General features: G+C 41.4%; 1 protein-coding gene across 2 annotated transcripts; it reads left to right on the plus strand.

The window, feature by feature from the left end:
- The first annotated feature begins 4,339 nt into the window (after positions 1–4,339).
- On the plus strand, positions 4,340–23,091 carry EBAG9 (estrogen receptor binding site associated antigen 9). Of its 2 annotated transcripts, none has more exons than XM_086465534.1 (7): positions 4,340–4,358; positions 10,196–10,293; positions 13,652–13,730; positions 13,900–14,058; positions 16,075–16,182; positions 17,239–17,330; positions 22,541–23,091. In XM_086465534.1, the coding sequence occupies exons 2-7, from the start codon at positions 10,211–10,213 to the stop codon at positions 22,659–22,661; spliced, it is 642 nt and encodes a 213-aa protein (XP_086321660.1). In that variant the 5' UTR covers positions 4,340–4,358; positions 10,196–10,210; the 3' UTR covers positions 22,662–23,091. The 2 variants fall into 2 exon arrangements, with proteins under 2 accessions (XP_086321660.1, XP_086321661.1); XM_086465535.1 differs by lacking the exon at positions 4,340–4,358 and adding an exon at positions 9,256–9,288.
- Positions 23,092–23,846: the final 755 nt, after the last annotated feature.

The raw sequence follows: 23,846 nt of genomic DNA on the forward strand, positions 1-23,846 counted from the left end.
ACTAGTTTCTAGTTCAATTTATGCACCTGCTTAATCTATTAAAATCAGTAACAACCAAGAGCCAATACAGATCATAATCACCTATAATACATTTTAAGTGGAGTTTAAGCATCAATACCCACATTTGCTGTCTAAAAACTGCTCAACTGCAATAAAATGGCAGATAGAGAAGTTCTTAAGTAACTGTAGATACACCTACTGATGCAAAGTTAAGTCTATTCACAATTCTGTCTCTGCAGATGCTGGAGTTGCCCTGTCTGTAGCTAAAGGTATGCAGAGGCATCCAGCTGGCACCTAAAGGAAGCTGGGATGTAGGAGCTGGAACAGAGTGCTTTGATCCCACTGAGATCTGAATCCCAAGCACACCTTGTGCTTATTGAGGGGATTTAATTCCTGCCAAAGCGCAGCAGCAGGCACTGCTTTCTTTAGGATGTGGCTGAATGAAGAGGAAATAATTAGGATAACTTGTATATAAAGCTTAATAGTTAAATCACACAGTCAAGATCTAAACAGCTGGTAGAGTCTCTATTTGGGAAAGGTGAGCTGGTCACCTCCTTCCCGACCCTCTGAAATGTCAGTAATCCCTCACTTTAAATCTTCTGCCTCCTGGGAGATTTGCCTTATTGACAAGTTACAGTCTCTTCTGTCATGAGTCCTGGGGCGAAGCAGAACTCCAATATTTCTGTTCAATTGCGCTACTGTGAAAAAAAAAAATAATTGAGAGAGGAAAAGGAAGCCTGGCTCTGTAGCCTCTTGGTTAGCTCACTCGCCTGGCAGGGACAGAGGAAACGGGGTTCTGGTACCTACTCCCAGGATCGATTCTGTATATTAACCCATCATCATGAAATATAGAAACACCTTGGGAAGGAGGAGCTGATGCCATCATCAGAGAGAAGAACCCAGGATCAACTCTCCAGGAAATTTCTCAGCATCAGGATAAACTCACACATTCCTTATCACCTCTAAGTTCTTTACAGCACTGAACAAACCAACCAGCCTCTTTCAACCTGAGGTGGGTATTCCTCTAGGCTGACTGGGCCTTCTGCCCTGCAGAAGGTCCCATCAGCTGGCCAGGCTCCAGTGCAAAGGTCAGTGCCTTGCAGAGAGGTGCTAAAGCAGACAGAACCCCTGGACCATTCTCAGGGGAGCAACGACAACTGCCCAGTCCAGCAGAAGTCAAACCTCCACAGTCTGCTCTGAGCTCGCAGACCTAGGCAGCCACTGCTGCTCTTTGGCCTCTCCCGGACACTGCTTCCAAAAGAATTACTTTGGGTGTGCACCTTTCCACAGTTTCAAATATGATTTTTTTATATATTATATGCTTGTTAAAAGTCAGTTTGTTGAATTTTCATACAAAAGCCTCTCAACAAGATCACCGGTCTGGAAATTTCTGCTACAAGGTGTATCAAGCCTTAATGTGCATGAGGGAAGGAATTTAAGGTATGCTGGCAGAGGCAGCAGAGAGCAGAGCTGGAAGACCTTTAGAGTAAAAAGAGGCTTTCACAGCTACTTGCTTACTTACTTGGGAAAGGGGACAGATTTTCATACATGCTAGGATGCACACTTACTTAAACTTAGGCAAACTCTTTGGACAATACTTAGATTTTACCAAAAATAGGTACTCGGGAATACTACAAAGGAATGGAAAATGTATCTAATGATGGAACTGTCCCCTCTCATCTGGAGTTTCAAGACAGTTAATGATGAAATTTCAAAGAGCAGAATATGAATTTGTAGTGGCAGTATAGAAATCTACTTCTGAATTTTATAGTAAAACCCCGCAATGTTTCTGTGTTTGAAACTATAAAAACTCTACTTGGACCAGAATCAAATACTTTTCGAGGGTAAAATCTCTTCTGCAAATGTAAAACTCAAGTTACTGCACAATTCAACAGGACTGTAACTGAGGAAAGGTACCCTTAGATAAAAAAAAGCTATATGTAGCTTTAACAAATGACTGAACAGTGAGAGAACACAGAAGTAAATGAAGCACATATACCGCAGGAAGGAGAATTCATGTTGAGAGACTGTATCCCTTCTAGGGACAGAATTAAGTTATTAAATAGAAACACGACGTATCAGGATGGCATCTACCCCGTGGCTGTGGAACAATCAGCCATGACGTGATGGAAATTGCTTTAGATTTAAAGAAGTGACATTAGCAAACTTGCAAATTGTCAGGTGACATGACTGATAAGTTTAATCCTTAATACCTGTAAAAGAAAAGAAAAGTATTAATTTAAAAAAGTTTAATTCCCTAACAGACTTTATTAGATTACTGTAGCAGTACTACATTTGCCATGGCAATGAAATATCAAAGATTTAAGAAGATCTCTTTGGGAAAACTTACTGATCCAAAAGAATACCAGTTCAAAACTTAAGAGCTAAGCACTAATGAATTTTTGAATAGCGAAGTATTTATTCCTGCAAATATTTCTTTTAGAAATTATGTTTACACTATTTCTAATTTTGAAGTTGCATAATTACGTTTTTACGAAGCTGTTCTTCATTAGTAGTCTGCCAGTTTCAGGGGTTTTTTCCTCATTACTGCAACAGCCACGCACAGGTCTGTCGTGCATTCAGGGGGATAGGGTTGGGTGAGCCACTCAGGCAACTTTTATATTAAGTGTGGGTGTTTATAGGCATATTTAAAAACATTTCATTCTCACTGTGGCATATTCCCTATTAAATATATAAACCGTAATGCCAAAAAATGAGCATGTTCTCAAAGGAAACATCACTGGCTGTCTTCATAACCTGACCTCTCCGAGCGTGCCATGCTCGCAGCTTTGCTTTTATGTGTGAATGCAGATGAAGATCATTTTCCCATTTCTGCTTTAGACAGAAAGCTGTACTGAAAAGTGTAACTCTTTGCTGCACAAATGGTTTTGAAATGGTGCTTAAAATTGAAACCAGCATGGCATGTATTGAGTTTCTCTTACCGAATGCAGGCTCTGCAGGTGTAAGGGTGTCAGCCTCCACCTTAGCAGCACTGTGGGAGCGCTGCCCTTCAGCTTGGCCACCGCTGTGCATTGATTCGCTCTGGACTCTATTGATCCTGGACCAGCAGACTGACTCCTGGGCTTGTCCTTGGATCTGCCTCATCACCAGAAGCCTGTCTGACCGCCTGGACTCCGAGCTGCCCCCAGCCTGCCTCGCTCGGGTCCTGGCTAGTGAGGCCCCTGCCCTGCTGTGAGCTATATCATGCTTTGCTCCTTGTCTTCCCGAGGAAGAGTTGGGGAAATGCACTTACAGTGTCTGTCAGGACACGGGAAGAGGGAAACGAATGAACCCTGCGTGATACCAGTGCCTCCCCACAAAAGCCATCCTCCTAGCACCCATCTCCTTACTGCCTGAAGCAACGGTACAGAAAACAGCAGCTAGCAGGTTAGCTCTGCTGGCGGAACAGGAAGCCTTCAAGGGAAGAGAGCAGACAGAACTGGGGCTGAAAGGCCTCTGTACCAGTGCCGCCTTCGAAGGTGACTAGGCCCCCCAGTGAGAAGGGGACAAAGCCCCCCTTTCCCTCATCTACCGCGTCTCTCAAATGTGCAACTAGAGGCACACACAGAGCTTTGGAAAACCTCCCGTCACCTAACACTTTCCTCCGGCCCTTTTCTGCACATCAGCAGGGGCGGGGCACGCTGCACCCGCAGGCCGGCTTGTTAACCTGCACAAGCGCTTTCTGAAGCAACCGAGTGAACAAACGGAGACACTGGCGAGACCCGCTGCCAGCTGAGCCTGCACCCTGTCGGGAGCTGCCTCAGCGATTACTTTAGCTTCCAAATTTACAGCTCGGCACCCAGCCAGCCACACCGGAATACCTTTACAACCACGTATGCAGCGCCCTGACAACACGAAAGACCAACGCTTTTTGAATCGCCGTTCCCCGAAGGGACAAAGACCCGACTCAAACTCGCCCGGGGCCAGGCGGCGGCTGTGGCGAGCCGCGGGGGGAAGGAGGGCGGGGGAGGGCGGGAGAGAGCGGAGGCTGCTGGCGGGGGCGGGCCACGAGGCAGCGCCCAGCGCTCTCCCCGCAGAGCGGCCACGTCTCCCACGGCCCGACCCGCCCGGCGCCTCCGCGGCCACGGGCCCGGCAGCCGTTGGCCCAAGGGCCCAGGGCGGGAGCGGCGGGCACAGGCGCCAGCGCCGGTTGGCGGCGCGAAGGGAAGAGGCGCGGCCGGAAGGGGCGGGTCCGTCTCCCGGGTGACAGGAGGCCGAGATGGCGGCGCGGGAGGCGGCGGCGCAGCGGCGCGCCCGGCTTTGAATGAGGGGCGGCCGGCGAGGGCGGAGGCTGCGGGAGCGGCCGGCTCGGCCCCTGGCACCCCGCGCCCCGCGGAGAGTCCCCCGCCTCGGGGCAGGTGAGCGGGGAGGGCTGCTTCCTTCGCCGCCGGGCGCCCGCTTCCGCCTCGCCGCGGCGGGGCAGGGTGCCCGGCCTCGATGCCTTCCCGCCGCGGGGCAGGCCTCCGCGGTTCTCCTTCAGTAACGCCCCCGCCCCGCTCCGCTCTGTGCTCGGGACGCCCCGGCCGCGGGGCGGTGTGACTGCCGGTGCCCTGCCGGCCCCCGCCCGGCGGCAGGCCTGCCCGGCCGGCCCCAGGCCCGCGGCTGCCCCGTGTCTCTGCCCGGCTGGTGCGGGCCCCTTCTGGGGCGGAGGGGGGGGGATCTCACGGGCTGGGAAGAACATGACCAGGCTGCTGAGGAGAGAGGCAGCGTTTGGGGACGGGGAGGTTTGACACCCTGTGGAAAAGGGGCGGGAAGGGGAGGGCGCGTCCAGTCAAAGCTGTCAGGGTTTAAGGGTTTTTTTTTTGGTGTTCCTAGGGACTTTGTGGGACTGCCCTGCTTGGGGTTACCCAATCTGAAATTTTTCTTTGTTTATGCTAACTGACAAATTGCAGAAAAGTTAACGTGAAAGTTGCTTAGAACACTTTAAAAGACTTAAGAATCTCTGACAGGTCACAGAAAACTTAAGTGCTACCATCTGGCTTCAGTGCTGTCTCTAATTAAACACTTGAGACTGGGCTGTTCTGTAGAATGGTGGGGCAGTATTTCATGGTCATGAATGTACGATGCAAGTGCCTCAGTTGCACGTCTAATGAAAAATAGTGCAGCTTGCTGCTATGTAGTCCTCCTGAATACTCTGGAAATACAGACCTGCTCTGTAGAGATTTCTTTAAGCCATCATGCAGAGGATGTCTTTTAACATACCTTGATTGTAAATAGCTGGTGCTTGTCGAGGCAGCAGATGTTGCAGGATGATTTTATGGTAGTAACAATGAGGGTGTGTTAATTTGTTGTCTCTGGCTTTCCATGTAGCTACAGGTAACTTAAGTCCAGGATGACCGATAAGGACTGGAACAGAACTGGGGTCTCTTGAACTCTGGTTCTGTGTCTGAGAACTTCTCCAGTGTTGTGAAGTGAGTTACATGAATTAGTGCATTATATCAAAGACTTGTTGCAAATGTGAACAAAATTGTAATGTAGCATTATGGGATTGCATGACTTCAGTCTTTATGGTCTGTATGCTGGTTTTCAGAAGGCAGTAGTGTATATAGATGAGGAATTGTCGAAGAATGGGTGTGGTTAGTCAGTGGACATACACTTTCTAATTTAACTAACATTGCCTTGAAAAATAGAACTTACTTTCTAAAGAAAACTGCACAGTACAAATCAGTAGAGGCACGGCAGAGGAACAGAGGAGCGAGATAGGTGCTCTATACTAGAGTGTTTTGACAGCTTTTTCACTGATAGTAGGAGATGAGTTTCCGAGGAGAAAATAAGTCTCTAAAGCAATTTTAGTGCCACAGAGTGACTTGAATTTAGAATTGACTCTGTCACTTGAAATATTGTTTAAGAAGTGTTTGTGTGTGCAATTAGGTATGAAAGAGGAAGTGCTTCTCCAGATGACAACGTGCTCATTGTACAGCGATGGCCAGTGAGAGTCTTGCTTATTGCACCATAGTTGGCTAGCTCAGGTGCACTGCATGCTGTGGACGATTTGCTGGCTAGTATCAGTGAAGTCAGAGGTGCCAGGAGTTCTAACAAGGCCACTGCTGCAAGCTGAAAGCAATGTAAAAACGTTTCAGTTCAATAAAATTTCCTTCCCTTCCCTTGTATTTCCTTTATGGATCCATAAAAGTATTTCGGGATAAATTGCCTCATTCTTCTGGCTTGGCTCTAGTGTGTTTAACGTCTTGCTGCTGCTGTGCTTTAGTCCTTTCTGTCCTCTTCTTCCACGTGAGCAACTGCTGTGACTTTTTGACAGTAGAAGGCAGTATGAGCTACACTGGTCAAACTCCAGCTAAACTTGGTGTCTGTTGCAAAATCATTGCATTGACTGCTAGAATTAAATTAATTAGGATTAATGTCCTGATTTATTTGCTTATTTATGTCTGTTGTAATGGAACTTAAAAGTTCAGTTGACAGTAAGTCTGATGAATGTAATACAGTAGAAGCAATCTCAATAATGGGAGAAGGAAAGCTCTGTCACCTTTTACAAATGGGAAGCTGAGGCATGAGGCGTGGTATGCACAAGGGTGTATCAGGCCGACAGACATCTCCATCAGATTTTTCTGAATTCTTGTCCAGTGTTTCACCTGTTCAGAAATGTTCTAGGAGTCTTGGTGGAGCACACTGCCACTTTCTGTTATCTCCCTGTGCTGTCCTGTATCATGATCAGCTGCTGATATAGTTGTAGTTCCTTTTGGGATTGTTTATCAAGGAAAGACTTAAGAGAAGAAAAGGAAGAAAGCAAGTTGTGGCCCTGCCATTTAGCATTGCACTCTTCAGTATTTTTTTCCCGTTCGTGAGATAAGGAAGATACATGGCTGTGCTTCTTTCCATCATTTGAGAAAGGTGGATGAGAAAAGAATGAACACCTTTGTTTCACAAGTTTAGTGTAATGGTATCAAGTGAACTAACTTTGCAGTGAACTCGGGCAATATTGAGGTTCCATGTACCTTTGTATTTATACAACTGCTTCAGAATATAAAATTATTTACCTCTGAGAAAATTAATTCATTAACTTAACACCCCCACCCCCCCAAACAAACACACCAAAAAAACCCCAAAAGGTGCCAAACAAAACTCAAAACCTTTGGCTTACCTTTAACTTTTCTTTTTGGGTATTGCTGTCTCTAGAGCAACAATGCAAATGCTTCAAGTGCTGTTTCAGACGCTGGCAAGAATGCTTGGCTTGTCCTAATCTTGGGCCAATAATTGGTTCAAGATTCTACTTTAAACAGCTTTTAGCATATTGCTAAAATTAATGCATATGTACTGCTTCGTATCTTAATTAGCATTATGAAAACTAGATACACTGATGAAAGTACTTTTTAAAGGTGGATGACTGCTGATACTACTCTGGCTAGCTGATAGCATATTGTTGCCAAAATTTGTTTGTGCATCTGACAATTTGTAGTGTACAGAGCTTGACTTGATTGGGAAGGCTACAGTCAAAGCTCAGAGAAGAGGCAGGTAAAACAGTACTTTCTGTCTTGAAGGGCCTAGTGCTGCCACAGGTGAAGTGAAATGCAGCTCTAACACAAATACGTTACGTGATTGCCTGTGTCTGTCTTATCATTACTCTGACATTTTTGCATGACACCTAGAAAGTGGAGAGGGACGAGTTATCTGATTGTTGCGGGGAATGACGATAGCTATTGAACCCTGCCGGACAGGCACACTGGTGATACTGGAAGCATAGTCGCTCATGTATAGGAATGACGTGGAAAAATTGGGTTAACTTCTGGTGGCTGACTCTTGTCAGCAGTGGACTTCAGAAGCTTGCAAGCCAGACTTCTTGTGGATTCTGTGGGGTTTTTTTTAGTTGTTTAACTTTATATTGATAAGTCAGTATGGTACACAATTTGATATACTTTAAAAAAAATGGAATGAGTTGAAGAACTATGGTTATATATGTATGTACACATATACACACGTGTATATGTAACTGACACACTTGAATGTTTTGTTTAAGTTTTGCACTTAGGTAGTAAACTTCCTAGTCCTTTGAACTTGAGCACAAATAATATTGACTCTGCAGAGGTTTTTGAGTAATGGTTGCTTCCTAAACCAACCTTTTCAGTCAATAATTTGTTTTTTTAATTTAGGATCTGCCTGGAGTGTCCAGTGTAGCAGGTAGGTAGGCTAAACAGTGAGGGAGACGGGTTTACTCTTTCTAACATTGAGTACTTTTCTACTTCTGCCCCACAAGCTGCTAGAAGAGCGAGTTCTGACAGACAAGAGTGAATTGAGCTTCTAAACAAGCTTCCTTTCAGAAAAGACTTACCTTTATTCGCATTTTAGCAGGCCAACTGCTCTTCATATCTCACATCCCAGGTAGATGGCTTCTAGCTGCCTCTTTCAAAAATAACATTTTCTTTCACCAATTTAGTGTTAGTTTGCAATAATCACTACCTTTAGAATAGAGAACTGTCCATTTAGTTACTATCCACTGTTTTTTCGCTAATTTCCACTACTTCTGGATCCTTCAAATTCTTGACTCAAGGTGCTGCTGGTAAAATTAAGCATTCTCTTGTCACCTAGATATTGTCAAAATTGTTTGTTCCAGAAGGTAAGGAAGTGCTTGAGCACAATATGAAATGGTCGTCCTGTCTTTAAAACTAAAGGCTAAATATGTTGGACTAAAGGTGTCTGCTGTTTTTGCTTCCTTGTGGGAAGTTTGACTGTTTCCTATTCCTGCTAGATGAAGATCCCATTTAATACCCACTCTTGTATAAGGTTCTCTATGTTTTTAAGTCTCACATGAAATGAGGTTAAGACAATGCTAGTGTTGAAGGAGGGGTGAAATGTGTCCTATGAGGCCTTTCTCCTGAGTTACAACTTGGTAGTGCGGTCTGTAATTTGGCAGTGATTTATTGACTTAAGCCTTCCATTTTGCAGTAAAAGGGCCTGTTTGTTTAATAGCCCCCTGTATGATTTTTCAGTAGTAGAAATTCCTGATCTGGACTGTATGTGAAGCAATATTTTCAGTACTGTATTACTGCAGTGTTTAATACTAGCTACATTATCTAGTGAATGAACACCAATAAAAAAATAAATCTAAGCTCCATGAAGCTCACAAATCCCATTATGTACTTTTTAATAAAATCCTCAGGGCAGTATTGGAGCAGCCTACCTAATGATCCACCTTCCTGACTCTTCCTAACTTAAAGCCTGGAATATAAAAAGTGATTTAAGTGCCATAGCATATTTGAAATCAAGCTGTCCTTCCATGGAATACTCATGGCCTGAGGAAAATGTCACAGGGCTGCCTTCTCTTCTCACCGGGAGGTATGTTAAACTTGCAACAGAAAATGTTGTTACTAGTGTAGATGTATGTAATGAAAAGGTATTTGAGAAGCCTAACCTCGTATTCTTTACTCTGAAGTGTTCACCTGTAGAACAGAGAAAAGGGATCCTTGAATTACAGCAGATTATTCTGGCTCAGTCTGTACCTATTTGAGGGGATCTGTTGGAATGATGTAATATAAATTCTCTAGGTTATCAAACTGACACTGAAAAATAGTTGCCAACATAAGTGGATTCAGCCAAAGATGATTTTTTTTCTTGGCTGGGTTAGCTAGCATGATCCAGTCTGGCATATCAGTAGTGATAGATCTAGGGGTTAACTGGTGCTGTAGTGCACACAGGATGAACAGAGTCTTTCTTTGCTGATGATTTTTCAGTGACACTGGTTCTAAAATAAACAATGTTTGTTCTCATCAAAATGGAAACTAAATTGAAACAGCCAATTTTGGGTTTTGACTTAATGACTACATTTATAGTCTGTATATGCAAGACTTGCTCAAACAAGTGTGAACTTCTTACTGACGATTGTTCTGTTCCCCTTGTATTGTTGGGGTTCAGCGCCATTGTTAGTGTCTAAACCAGACCAGCCTACAGTCACTGCCACTGATTGCCTGCACTTCTCCTTTAAAAGTATCTTTAACTGTGACTTTACCAATGATTACGTGCTGTTTCTTTAAAGGCCATTTACATTAGGAACTTGTATTATTTACATCAGTGAAATGTCCTGGATAGTAGGCAGGTAGTGTCTTTGCTCCAGGTGCCTCCTCTCTTTTCTTGGATTAATATAGTTTTACAGAATGCCTCTTGCTTATCAGCTACTAAGGAAATTGCCTTTAAGAACTATGTAAAGATGTATAATCCTCTACATCTAACTTTTTTTCTTTTGCAGGAAGGGTTTCTCACCATGGCCATAACACAGTTTCGACTCTTTAAAATCTGTACTTGCCTGGCAGCAGTGCTTTCTTTCATTAAAAAGTTAATATGCAGGTAAACATATCTTATTTAATTTGGTTACCTTTTCTGTTTTAATTATAGGTTCTTGGACTTCTTCACTTCTCCCAACATCCCCACCCACCACTTTTCCCAGTTCTGATTTTACTAATTGCAAAACAATCAAGACAGATCAAAACTAAGTCAAATTCATTCTTTAACCTGCATATTCCTTCAGAGTTTAAAAGTCTGTGGTGCAGCTGTGAGTGTATTTTGTGGTATGATCTTTCTAATGAGGAGTGCTTTCTAAGTAGCTATGACAAGGTTTTTAAATTGCCTTTCAAAACTATCCCGTGTCAAACCTCAAGAAAAATTGTTCTCCACATTCTCTAGAAGTACTTGTCAAATGATACTTTGTTTTTCAAGAGACTCAGTTAACAGCAGCATCCACCCAGTCACCAGCCAGTAGGCTTTCATTATAAATGTGATTCTCACTCTACTTTGTGAAGAAACAGTTGCCTGAGACTTTAGATTCTTCTGCCTATTGATGATTCTTTCAAAAGTTTGGAGGACAGTGATTAAAGTTCAAGGGAACTGCTTTTTTTTTTTTTTTTAATGAACATGACTTATTTTTTGCTTACACTTGTAAGTCATACCTAGTGTTCTTTTGAGTTGTAGACTCGTGAGCGCAGCAGTGTGGTACCTAGAAGCATTCAAAAAACCCTCAAGAGTTCCAGCTGTAAAATAGTAGAGTTGAATAGTACAGTAGCAGAGTACCTGAGGCAGATCATCTTGGCACTGTGCTGTCACGTGAGCTACTGTTGCTTCTTGCCGCTCTTGCAGAATGTTGTTTTACATAAACAAATATCAATCTAGAGAAATGTATTCTCCTTTTGTGTGTGATGACTGCTACTTTGCCGGTGAGGTTAAAGTATATGCAGAAGACACAAAATAACTGTTTATTTCCTGTTCACCTTTACTTCCTGCAAGAATAAGAGGAAGCTCTCAACTGGTTTGTAAATTCACTACAGATCTAGTGAGACATTTTAATGCTGCACACAACTATATAGATGTCAACCTTAGTTCTGTGATTTGAATTCCAAATTAAATTAAGAGAACTTGCTGTTCAAGTTCTAAAAGAAGTCAGAGCACTGAGTTGATCATAGTTTCTGTATTATGTGGACACTTCGTCTCTCCAAGTGTTAAGATAACAATTATCTGCTTAGTGGGTGTAATGACAGTATTTTCAACTTTTGAATGAACTAAATTCTTGAACTGCTGAGGAACTCCTTGGGCATAAAAAGTAGGAGAACTTTTCTTCTGTGAGTAACAATAAGTTGAAAGAATGAAAATTTCAAATCTTTCACATAAGCAAGTCAGTGGATTAAATAGTTCAGTGCATTAGGTACAGATGTTTCTCCTGCTTAACATCAGCTGCAAAGCATAGCTTGGTAAGCTTTGTTTTCCTGCAATGCATCCCTGCATATGAGTATCCCTGATAACCAGCAAATTTGATTTAATTAAATGTGCATTTTAATTCAATGGGTAAGAGCCATTACTTACTTAGACTAAGTAGTTTACATCAGTTTTTCATTTAAACAAGTGCCTGTAGAGATCGTGCATCTTTCTAGTCGGTGTAAAGCCTACATATAGTACCAGTCATCTTTTTAGTTAAAACTTCTTTTGATAAACAGCCTGCCTGAATCCACTGTTTCCAGGAAATAAAAAGTGTAAGTATAAAAAGAGATGAAACTTCATTCTCTTTAAAATCTCTAGTTATCTTCTCCAGCTGAGAAGTCTGGATGCTGCTAATTAGTAAGGAGAAACAAAACCAAGAGTTATTGAGGCATTTGGCATTCAGAGCAGTAGTAATATCTGCATAATGACGGTTGTGAAGCAACTGTTCCTATAAGTATCCGGTTGCCTTTGCAGAAAGAGAAGTGGAGATGCGTAGCCATCCTCGGTGCTGTTCTGTGTAGCATATTCTTTCCCATGTTGTATGGCAGAAGCTGTTTCCTCCCACTTTCACCCATGGCAGTGTAATCATTTTGGCTAGATGAATGTTTGTTATAAGCTGGAATCTTCTAGGTCATATAAATATGGAAATATGTATAATTGCAGAAGTGATAGCTTAGAATATTATTAAAGATATGTACGGTGTACAGGTCTGAAGGAGTATGTTCCCAAGCTTGGGTTTGCTTTAGAGACATCAACTAACCTAGTCAGCTAGAACCAGGAGTCCCTAATGTGTTTGAAGGAACAGTGTTTTCACCTTCCTTTACTGCTAAACTGTGTTGCTTTTCAGCTTAAGGGAACAGTTTCTAAAGCGGCTAGAGTTAATTATATAAAGCTTGGCAATTTGATGATAGCACCTGCTCTTTCCTAAGGAAGAATCTATTGTGCTTAAAGTAGGAAAAATATATCTAATCACTCGCCAGCGTGCAGCAGAGGTGGTATTACAAGCAATTCAGCTGTTCTGAGTTGATGATAGAATGTTCCATAATAATGAAACTAATGGATACGGACTCCAAATTGTAGTTTCTGAGTCTTGTTTTCATCAGTAGTAGTAAATGAAACCTAACTTTTCCAAGCTGCCTAGGGTCAATTATGTGACTGTCTTGCTGTAGGAGCTTACACTCCTTGGGGACAACATGAGTGTGAGCCTGAATTTCATTCTTTTGTGTTTTCAGGTTTTAAAATATAGTGAATATCAGCTAATAATATTTTAATTATTATGATCTTTGAATGGTGTCGTTAAGTAAATAGAGCGTTTATTTGCAATGCATTAGTGTTTGGTTTTAGTTAAAATTATTTGATACAGTTGCTGAAATGCTTTCATTGAAACAGTATTCTCTAAGTAAGTAGAAGCATGTATTGAACAGAAGCTGCTGATTTGCATAATCTTTTACTACCTCTGTTTAGACTTGGAAGGAAAAAGTGCTTTAGAGGGGCTTTCAAATCAAGCAGCTCAAACTGATTTGTTAGGCATAGTTTAACATCCAAGACAAGTAGATTTCTCAGTTTACAGTAAAATGGTTATCTTTGAACAAGTGTAGGTCGATAGTGTTTGCTTCATAAGCACTGACAATCTAAAAATTGTAGCTGACTGTATGCAGATAACTGAGTTAATTTGTCTATTTTTGTAGTTCTTAGAGTTGCTTCTCCTCTATTTCCACTGCAGTTTGAAAAGTCGATAGCACTTTGAAATTCTTGTGAACACCACTTTAAATTCATGATGAAATTCCTTTGTTTAGCAGACTTTTACAGGCAGTAGTTAATACCAAGGTAGTTTAAGCACTTAATGTTTTAGCCATGACTCTTTTCAGTAGTGCTGTTCTCAGACTTCCTTTTTGTTTTTTTTAAACTTAGTGCTCATGTTTTCAGAGCTTGGAGGAATCCTACATTTTTCTTTCAGGTCTGGAAGAGGGCGAAAGTTAAGTGGAGACCAAATAACTTTGCCAACCACAGTGGATTATTCATCTGTTCCTAAACAGGTAAGTGCTTAAGTGGTAGGTGACTTGATAGGCAATCACTGAACAGAGTTATGTAGCATGTATAATAATATTATGTCTTTCTAATATTAAGTATATATCTTAGCAAGATATAAAAAGACAAACTTTTACTTGCAGGTAGTATTAACTTGTACCATGTCCTTCTATTCAGCCTGAAGTAGAAGACTGGTCTTCGTGGGATGAAGATGCACCTACCAGTGTGAAGATTGAAGGTGGCAATGGTAATGTGGCTGCTCAGCAAAATCCTTTGGAACAAATGGAACCTGATTATTTCAAAGATATGACACCAACTATAAGAAAAACTCAAAAAGTAAGTATTGCACTTTCAGCTATACTTATGGGGGGTTTTCCTTGCTTTAAAATAGGCTGTAAGTAAATTGGCAACTTATAGAGGGTGCTGCTGGTAAAATTAAGCTGTCCTGTTGAAATGAGAATAGGTGCTGATGTGTAATCTCACATGTCCAATTAAAAATCCTGACTCTGAGATCTTGACAAATGTGATGCTAGTTCATGTTTACATCTTTAGTCTTCATGCTATTGGAAACTTATGAATAATTTCGTAGTCTGAAGGCTCTGGGAAGTATAATGTGAGACCCTCAAGTCATTTCAATTCTGAAAATGGAACTGCTACTCTAAGTGCTCATACACTTCTGTTATTTGAACAGAGACATTTCCTGTCCTGCTCTACTGAAGTCTGAGGTAGCAGCACTGCTGTTTGAGAAAACAGTGATTACTTGTTCCACCAAGCTCTGTTGGGGAGGCTGGAATTAGGGGGCTGATATTCCAAAATAGCTTGCTTTTCAAATATCCCTTTTTATTACGGAGACAAGACAGAAGGGCATATCCACAAGAGCAACACGGTAAATAAATGCTGATTAAACTTCTGGTACTTGCAAGTTCTGTTTCTATGTGGAAATCTTCCAGCTGGGTCCTTCCAGGGCTTTGAGTCAATTGGAGAACCTTTTTCACAACAAAGGCAGTCAAGTACTGGAACAGCTTACAGGAAAGGCTGTGCAGGCTCCATCTCTGGACATTTTCAAGTCCCAAGTGGATAAGCCCTGAGTATAAGCCTCAGAGCTGACAGTGCTTTGAGGAGGAGGTTGGGTTACAGACTTCCTGAGGCCCTTTCCAACCTGTGGTCCTATGAACTGGAGATGATACTGGGGTCAGTTTTCTGTCCATTCAGGATCTGCAGTATTCTGCAGACAAAATTCTTCTAAGGATTTTGATCTCCCAAAATCTGGAAGGCAGAGGAGGACTGGGAAGAGGTAGATTCTCCTTTGTATCTAATGGCATTTTTTACCTAATGGAATGAGCTTCAGGTTGAGAACAAAACTGGAGAAGAGTCCACGCTGTTTGAATACTGTATCCTGGGTTTGGTTTAAATGTATCTCTAGGGATGACAGCAGGCACTGCTAACTTGGCCTTGTTACCACCCTTAAATACAAGTTTGTGTTTGTATTTCCACCAATCTGGGCTCAATGTAAACCTGAAGATCTGAGAGGAACATACTCGTGTTACGGCTCATATCTGGAAATGGATCTTCAGTCAAATAACATAGTCTGTCATTGCTAAAACTGGTGTTCTAGTCCTGTTTCCTTTCTTGCATTGGTACTAGCATTTGTACAGTCAGTGGAGCTGTGAACCCGCCTCTTTTGGAAGCAGCAGAGGCTTAAAGTAGGCTAAATGAAATAGGTGAGTACGTTCGTATCTTGAGGTCAAGACAAGTAAGGAATACATGATCTTAGCAGCCATGTTAAATGTGCTAATAAGGAAAAGCATTAGGGCATGTTTTTCAGCCAAATCAGTACAGAGCTTTACCAGTTGCTGTGACAGTGGACTACATTGCAACTGTTGAAACTTAAATTGTCTGCACAGATAGGCTGTTGAAGTAGCTAAGAGAGCTCGTGTTCCAAAGCAGTACAGATGTGCAGACAGTGCTATCCTCAAGAGTAGCACCTTACAGTGACCTGTTATGGAAGCAGGATTTCTCCAAGGAATAGGTCGTTATGTTTGTATGAGTACTGGGAGATGTGGCTATTTGATCTGTAATTCTTTGTGCCCTTTCTCTGTCTTGATACAGTCATAGGTTTCCATGTGACTTAAGAAAAAGCTAGTGGGTGGAAGAGAGAGTTCTTGTGTCCTTTGCGTTTAGCTTCTCTCACTTTACGCTTCATCTGGCTGTAACAGCTTCCGGAACCTGGGCAGGATGGAGACGCGGTGTGGTGTTGAGTAGCTGTACCCTCACAGAGTTATATGGTCATCAAGGAATCTGGGCAGTGCTTTGACTTACCACTTTTCTTCCTTTTTTTTTGAATACTTTCAGATAGTTATTAAAAAACGAGAGCCTTTAAATTTTGGGATTCCAGAGGGAAACACAGGATTCTCTAGCAGATTAGCAGCTACACAAGATATTCCATTTATTCACCAGTCTGTAAGTATGCTCTGAGTATTGATTTTGTATTTCACAGTTAAATGACTGTTCTGTAGGAGAAGGAATAGTCTGCCTAGAGGTCTGCATTGTGGGAGTAAAAGGAGTAGTTATGGAATAATGTAAATTGTTTTAAAATTGAATAGTTGGTTTAAACCAATGAAGTAGTTAATCTAATTTTAACTAATTTATTCTACTGAGAAACTTAGCAGGACAGTGATCACAAGGTAAGAAGCTTCCAAACACTTGTATACTTGCAAATCTTCTAAAGCAACGGGCTATACTTTGGTGGGGTGGGATTCTTCACAGTGAGTTCCTAATGAAAGAGTAGAAGGCTTTTGTTTGGTTATTTTTGTTTGTTTTTAATTATTATATTTAAAGCCTCTAGGTTACCTTTGCTTTGTTATCTTGGACCCATTTTTAACTTTCTGCTCCTTCCTTCCTTTCTGTAGGAATTGTATTCTAACAGTCTCCTCATTTTTGCTCTTTAGCCTTCGAAAAAATAGTGTAGTTACCTAACAGCCTGGCTGTTTAGAGGGAGATTCTCTCCTTCCCTTCCCCTTTGCCTTCTTTAACAGTGTTTCTGCTTTGATCAACATAGTGCACCAAAGGGTCTAGGCAGAAAGCAGTACAGAATGGCCATACCACTTCCTTAGAGAGATCATAATGAAAATAACTCAGGAAAGGGCTTTAGTGAGCAGCACTCAGGTGATACTGGACACACAAACGTGTGGATGTACGTATTGGTTTGTCAATGCAACTTCCAGAAATCTTTTACGCTCTCTACTTACTTCATCTGCTCAACTTACTTTCTCCTTCATAAAAATGCACTCCAATACTTCCTTCCTTCCTTTGATACCCACCAACAGAATCAAAAAAACCCCTCCAAGAATTAACTGGAAAAAGTCAGTATTACAGCAGGGGAAAACGCATAGACAGTAAGCTGAGAAGTGCTGTCGTATCTCAAACGTTTCTGGTAGTCCGAAGCATCAAGGTTAAAAATAAAAGGCTTTTATCTAATTTTTCCGTGTGCTTAGAGCTTCTCTTCTTTTGTTTCAGCCTGAACTGGGAGACTTGGATACTTGGCAAGAAAATACTAATGCCTGGGAAGAAGAGGAAGATGCTGCCTGGCAGGCAGAAGAAGTTCTTAGGTAACTGAAAATAATGTAACACCATGTAAACCTTTTACATGTAAGAGAATCAAATACAGGTTGGTTTGTTGAAACACCTTTCTGGAAAGTGCTAAGAATTGTTAAACGATTCTTAAGACAAATTATTTTTATGCATCTAATCTCTATGTAACTGGTACTTGGCAGAATACATTTTGGGTTCAACCAGTTTAGTAAATGAGATAGTAGGGGTAATCTGAGAATCACTAGAACATTGGAACAACATATTAACCCCAGCCCCAGCAATTCAAGTAGGATGTTTCAAGTTGATGAAGTAAAACGCCACTGGACGTCCTTGTAAAAAGGATCATAACCGTGTGCTGTAAAGTGAAAATAGGGTAGAAGGTGAAGTGATTGGTATGTTCTTGGAATCCCCATAGGAGCTATGCTTTTCTAGCTGACTTAACTAAACTGGCTGATACGGTTCGAATGTAAAATCAGTGTCTTTCACAAAGTTAGTGTGAATACTTCATCTGTTCCATTTGTGTTCTCTTATTTTTTTCATCTTGAGAACGTGCCAAGGGAGCATGAAGGGTAGAGAGATGCAAACCGAGTTTAAGTTAATCACATGCAATGATTTGAATTGTCAGTGACTCGTGTTAAGCGGTTTCATTTCAAGCTTTTATCAAACTTTAATTGCTTGCTACATCGTCGGATAACCTGCCTCAGATGGCTCCAGCTTCCTAAACTGCTCTCATTCTTCTCACAGAATCACAAATACATGGCTTCCATGGGACAATAGTGATAATATGAAGTAAGGACATGTTATATTCAAAAATCATTCTAGAACTATGAATCTTTAAAGGAAAAAAAGCTATTTTTGCAAAAAAAAAAAAAGGATTCTGGTCAATTATTTATTGTCCTATTTGGGAAAATTTACTTTTTTCAACCAGTAGAATAAGAGAAGTGGGAAGTCACCAGCACACTTTTGATGCATTAATGATAGATAATAAATTCAGCCAATTCTAATTCTGTCAGTCTTGCTCTGCAGCAGCTTAACATGTGTGAATAGGGCTGTAATGCAGATACTTCTGTAAACTTCATCAGATAGCTCTGTGTGTACATTCTGGTCAATATCTTGGGTTTGTTTTTTTTTTTTACTTCAGTACTGAGACTGTTTCAGGTCTTGTCTTTCACTGATGTATCACAGACATACAAGCTGTGTGATACGAATGATGTGCCTTTGGGCTGTTCTTGTTCCAAGGATAGTAGCTTTTCCTGTAAAGAATATCAATAGGCTCAGTAAGATCTTTAATCTCTAAAGTGCAATCCGCTGAGACTTAATCTATGGTGCACCAGACAAAGAAAATGAAGGGCAGTGGAAAATACTGCTTTTTTTGAACTGAGAAATGAAACAATTACTTTTGCTAACTGCAGAGGCCACACTGTACTTTACTTAACCCTTGTCACATTCCATTACAGATGTTTTTAGGAGCATGAAAAGAAATACTCAAACTTACCAAAGCAGAGACTTGTCTTATACAAATTAGCTGCTAAAAATAATCTGGTGTGTGCATACACCAGTTTATTTCTGGTGTGTGAAACTCTTGTACTGGATATTTCCAGGATGGTCAAAGTTATTCTGTTTGCCAGTTGTCGGGTTCATGCTCTAGAACACTTAATAAGAGGTGGCAATAGCAGTGGGGTTTTCCCACGAACTCTGTTTTTCGAAGTGTCATCTTACTTGGTTGAGGCTGTTCTGAAGATTTCGGCCTGGCATCTTTACTATTGAAAGGCTTCAGCTGAAGTGATTAATTTTTATAGAATTCCTTCCTGGCCCCACTAAAAAGTATCAAACTTGATTTGTTTTAGAAGGCATGTGTACGCGTCCAGATATTTCAAGTAAATAGGATGAACATGATCAGAACTGTAACTGTGTTGCATAAAGCTTGGCCAGCTGTGAACGGCCACCTCAGTACAACTGATCATTGTGTAAGCTGTATCCCAGCTGTTTTATTCATGGCATGTCAACTTAAAATGTTTTTCTGTGATTGAGGAAAGTACTGTCTGATTTTTAGCAAGATTGATAGGAAATACCTTCTGGGTTTACAGTTCCTCTTGCAGTAGACATTTGTGGTGTAATTAACATCTGACATTTAACATAAAACTTTAGTACTTGACAGACCTGGTTCTGTTCTCAACAGGGTGTAGTAAGGAAGTGAGCTGAGTCCCTTCTTAATGCTGCAAGACTGCATCTTGGTCTACAAAATGATCTGAAGATTTCAGACTGCTAAATGGGGGACCAAGTCCCCCTAACCCTCCAGAGCGTTAATGCTGACTGTACTCCAGCAGTGCTTATTGAGAATGAAATGAGTGTGCAGAAACACTAAGGATCTCCCTTAGCTGCTGTGTCTGGGTACCTCTTGGTGCTCAGTAAGTACTCAGAAGTATCTTAAACTGGAATAATTTTTGTGTAGTAATGGAGTGCTGATCAGTCATTCAAAAATGGGCTGTGGCCTGCGAAACAGCAGAGAAGGCTGTATTCTGTGGCCTTTCTGGTGACTCAACGTGTATGTGTAACAGTTGAATTAAGCATGTATAGTAACCCAAATGCTTCCTGGAAGCAAAGCATGCTGACAGACAGTGCTGAGGAGTAGGCTACTAGTGCCAAGAAGTTCTGTAGTCTGGGTTTTTTCCCCACTCCCCTGCAGGTTCTGGGCTGGGATGCACTGAGATTTTCCTGTCGGTGATGAATCAGTGTAGTGGATGATAAACTGGATTTTCAGTTAACTGAAGTTAGTTGGAACTTAGGTTTCCACAATTTGCAGAAGAAACCATCTGCATCTTTAGGCTTTCTGATACCGCTGAAGTATTTTTCCCAGTGGGAGCCATTAAGCTAAACGCTGGCACGTTTTTAGTTGTGTTGAAGTAAAAGAGCAAATGGTATGAAATCTTTCTTATTGCAGTTACTCAGAAGGTGTACAGTAAATAGAAGCATACTGGAATAAGAATGTCTGCTAACAGTGTTCTGATTATAATTTGTGTTCTGCTAACCAATGAGAGAAGTTTAGGGTTTTGTGGGCATAACTTCTGTTAGGAATGCAAAGCACATTTGGCATCAGGAGTGAATACTTTCCTGGTTTAAAGAACTTACGGTATTCCATCCAAACTCTGCTGAACTCCTTGCTTTGGAACCTAGAAAAAGTGAGTCATATGGCTGCAGTTCTTCATAGGCTCTTATTTTACTGCAAAATGAAACCTTTCTGAGCATGAAAGGTAATAACTTTACGTTGAAGCCATGCAGGGAGTTTGGAATAGAGATCAATGTTTTGAATAATGACCAGGTGAAAGAGCAGTGGAAAGGTGATCACTTTGTGGTAAGCTACTTGTTTGTATTTTATGGTGACTTGAGTTCTTCTGCTCGAGGTGATGTGAAGGTCTCTTCTCATTTAGGCATAACTGAAGTCCGGTAAAATCACTCAGCCAGTAGAGGGCATGGAAACACCTCTCTGCGCAGAGGAGGTCTGTGTTGTGCAGTTTTAGGGCAGGGAAGAAACATGGTGTGCTATGACTTCCCTCACTTCAGAACTGCAAATGAATAGCAGCACTGTTTAACACTTCATGTGGCTTTTTGGAGCTCTACTGTCTCTACATGCTTGCTGGTGCACATAGAGCTGCTTCCCTTCTGCGTCGGTTCAAAGGTGTGGGGAATATGAGAAAATCTGCTACTGTGAAGTGGCAAATATTATTATCTGCATGTGCTAGACTGACAGCGCTGCCGATAATCTGGCTTTCTGGTAGAATGTAGAATAGTGGGTCATGATCTCAAAAAAAAAAAAAAAAAAGAAAAAAAAGTTTGGGCTTCCATTGACTTGGGAGGTGGATCCTGACGTGAATGACTGATTTCATTCTTCCCTGACAGACAGCAGAGCAGTTTAATAGAGTGTAGGAAAACTTCTTGCCATTAATAATCAATCAAGGGAAGCCGTGAAGGTATTTAATAAGTGCAGTCCTTCTCCTGTCCAATACAAAGATAATAAGTAGTGTTTGTACCTTAAATATTTCTGTGTGCCCAGTTTGTCTATAGCTGGAATCTACGAGAGAAGGCTGCTTCAGGTGATGATAGCATTTAGTTCTGTATATTTTACACACTTAAGTGGGTGTACACAGTTAGTCTAGATAAATTGAAATTAACTCCTTACTGCCTTGTCAATTAGAATTCTTTATTTTCTTTTCATAAGCAATTCTTTATTCTTATGAAACTGTGTTAAATTTCACCTTTTCAAGTTAATGAAGCTTCATTTTTATTTTGAAATTCCTCTTGCAAGCAACTTAGCAAATTTTCATATCTAATGAACTGAATCCAAAGCAGGAGTGATCTCCTCACGCCATTCTGTTACGACTTACGCAATACAGGAGAGAGGTGCAATGTGCCACGTGGAGTATGGCTCCAGCTGTTGCCCCTGCGCCGCTCAGGGATGTGTCTAGCTGAAGTGGGGGAATAAAATGAGTGGATCTCTGTTGGTTTTTTCCTTTGCTCTAGTCAGCTATGTATTTGTTCATATTTGAAGCCTATTCCTGTAGACAGATTCTTTGACCTGGCAGGTAGCGATGTCTGGGGGTAAGTGATAAGAAATAATGCTAAAGGACACACAAGTGAAGACTTCTTAATTATTTTTTTATTTCCTTAAAGGCTATTGTTTATATTTGTACAGAATAATAGAGTACAACACAGATCCCGAACGTTGGAAAGGCATTGTTAGAAGTTGTCTCCTGTGATCATGAGCAAAATGTTTGTAGTGCTTGCATTACAAAAAGGATAACTACTGATGCCTCTGCTGAGGAAAAATGGGGACACAAGTCAGTGTTCTAGACAAGTCAACCTGTTTTGGTTGGAATTTGAGAAGACGGGTAATCTTGCTACTCAAAGCATGAGATAGATTTCCCTCCCAATAGTTCTAGGCCTTAGAACTGTCCTACGCTCTCACTGATTCACTCACCCTGAATCTTTGAGAACTGAGTGACTTTTAGATTGTAAAGTAATTGAACAAATACTACTGCCTGAGACTAGATCAGTCTGAAAAAAGCACTTCAACACAACAAAAGAATAACTATTCTGAGCCTAACTACAATGGACTGAAGCTCCATTTTTATTAATTATGATAACCTATTTATTGACAGGAACTTAAGGCATGACCATGCTAAACATTGGATTCCTGTTACTTAGCAATTAATGTTTCCTTGAATTGCAGACAACAGAAGATAGCAGAAAGGGAAAAAAGAGCAGCAGAGCAACAGCGAAAGAAAATGGAGAAAGAGGCCCAAAGGCTAATGAAAAAGGAACAAAACAAAATTGGAGTAAAACTGTCCTAACAGAAACCCGGCATCAGTGGCAGTGCCAGTGACAAAGAGAATTTCAGCTCTCCAGCATACATATTGGTATTGATTTAAGTATTTCTAGGACTTCAACACACTGCTTGGTTTCAGTGCATTCTTCAGGTCATCTTGGAAGCCAGGATTCTCCCGAAATATCTTGAACTACTAGTAGGTGGTTCTTAAAGGAGAAAAACCCCACAGAAAATCATGCCTTGATGGAATGGTGTTTCCTGCAATAGTTCTATTCCAGCACCCTTCTTTGCACCAAAAGTGTTTGATCAAGGATGTTGATTGAAGGACACTCTTAATGAACAGCTCAAGCCTAGGGAAGAGAATGTAAATATTCAGTGGTGGGAAATCTACTGTATTGTCCGTGCTTACCTGAAACATGTAATTAAACAGTTTTAAAGAACCCTTTGCTTCCTGCCTGATAAAGAATGTCTGCTTTTGCCTTTTATAAAGTCTTTATAAATACTTCAGAGTTTTCCATGGGAGATCATACTGACTGGTGCAGAAGAAAATAACTTGTTACGGGTGACCTGCAACGCTACACGTACTCCTGGAAGAGGAGTGTGCTGTGGTAGAGCACGAGTGACAGCTGAACACGAGAGTGGGTTTCGTGTCACGTTGTCACTCGCGGCTCCCTTGCCCGCTTACGTGTGACGCTGCGATGGCTACAGCAGTGCCGTCACCCCCACAGCGCTGCACGCTGCTCCCTTCTTGCGAAAGCTGGCAGTGTGAACGTAGGGGAGCGACTGAAGCACTTATTTGTATTGGTAAATTTGTATTCCTAGCAGAAATTCTTTTACTTCCTACAGTTAGGAAAAAAAAATCCTCACACCTTACACTTGCTGCATAGGTAGTCTAAGTGGGGAAAAAGATTGTGTCCTCCTGTTAATAAAGGTAGTGTGAAAATTCTCAGTTAACAGCACTTCTCAAATTCCTTTTTTTTTTTTTTTTTTTGTACACTTCCTGTGTGTATTTACACTGGAATTCCTCTGGCAAAGTGTGCACGGCAAATATTCTCAGTAGAAGAGAACAGTGCTTTAATGAAGAAGAAAAGTTTAATGTCTACTGGAAGGAAGGGTGTATGGGAGGAGGGGAGTCCACATGGTTCTTTCGTGCAGCTCGAAGCTGCAGTGAATGCTGCCGCCTTCTGTGCGGATCCTGTTATCCCTGACT

The sequence above is a fragment of the Leptosomus discolor genome, chromosome 5 (assembly GCF_034619465.1).
Source record: "Leptosomus discolor isolate bLepDis1 chromosome 5, bLepDis1.hap2, whole genome shotgun sequence".
In the NCBI taxonomy this organism is placed as follows: Eukaryota; Metazoa; Chordata; class Aves; order Leptosomiformes; family Leptosomidae; genus Leptosomus; species Leptosomus discolor.

Coding starts and splice junctions, on each gene's coding strand:
- EBAG9 (XM_086465534.1), top strand. CDS start 10,211: ATGGCCATAACACAGTTTCGACTCTTTAAAATCTGTACTTGCCTGGCA. Junction 13,731..13,899: donor ATTCATCTGTTCCTAAACAG/GTAAGTGCTTAA, acceptor CCTTCTATTCAG/CCTGAAGTAGAAGACTGGTC. Junction 16,183..17,238: donor TTCCATTTATTCACCAGTCT/GTAAGTATGCTC, acceptor CTTTTGTTTCAG/CCTGAACTGGGAGACTTGGA.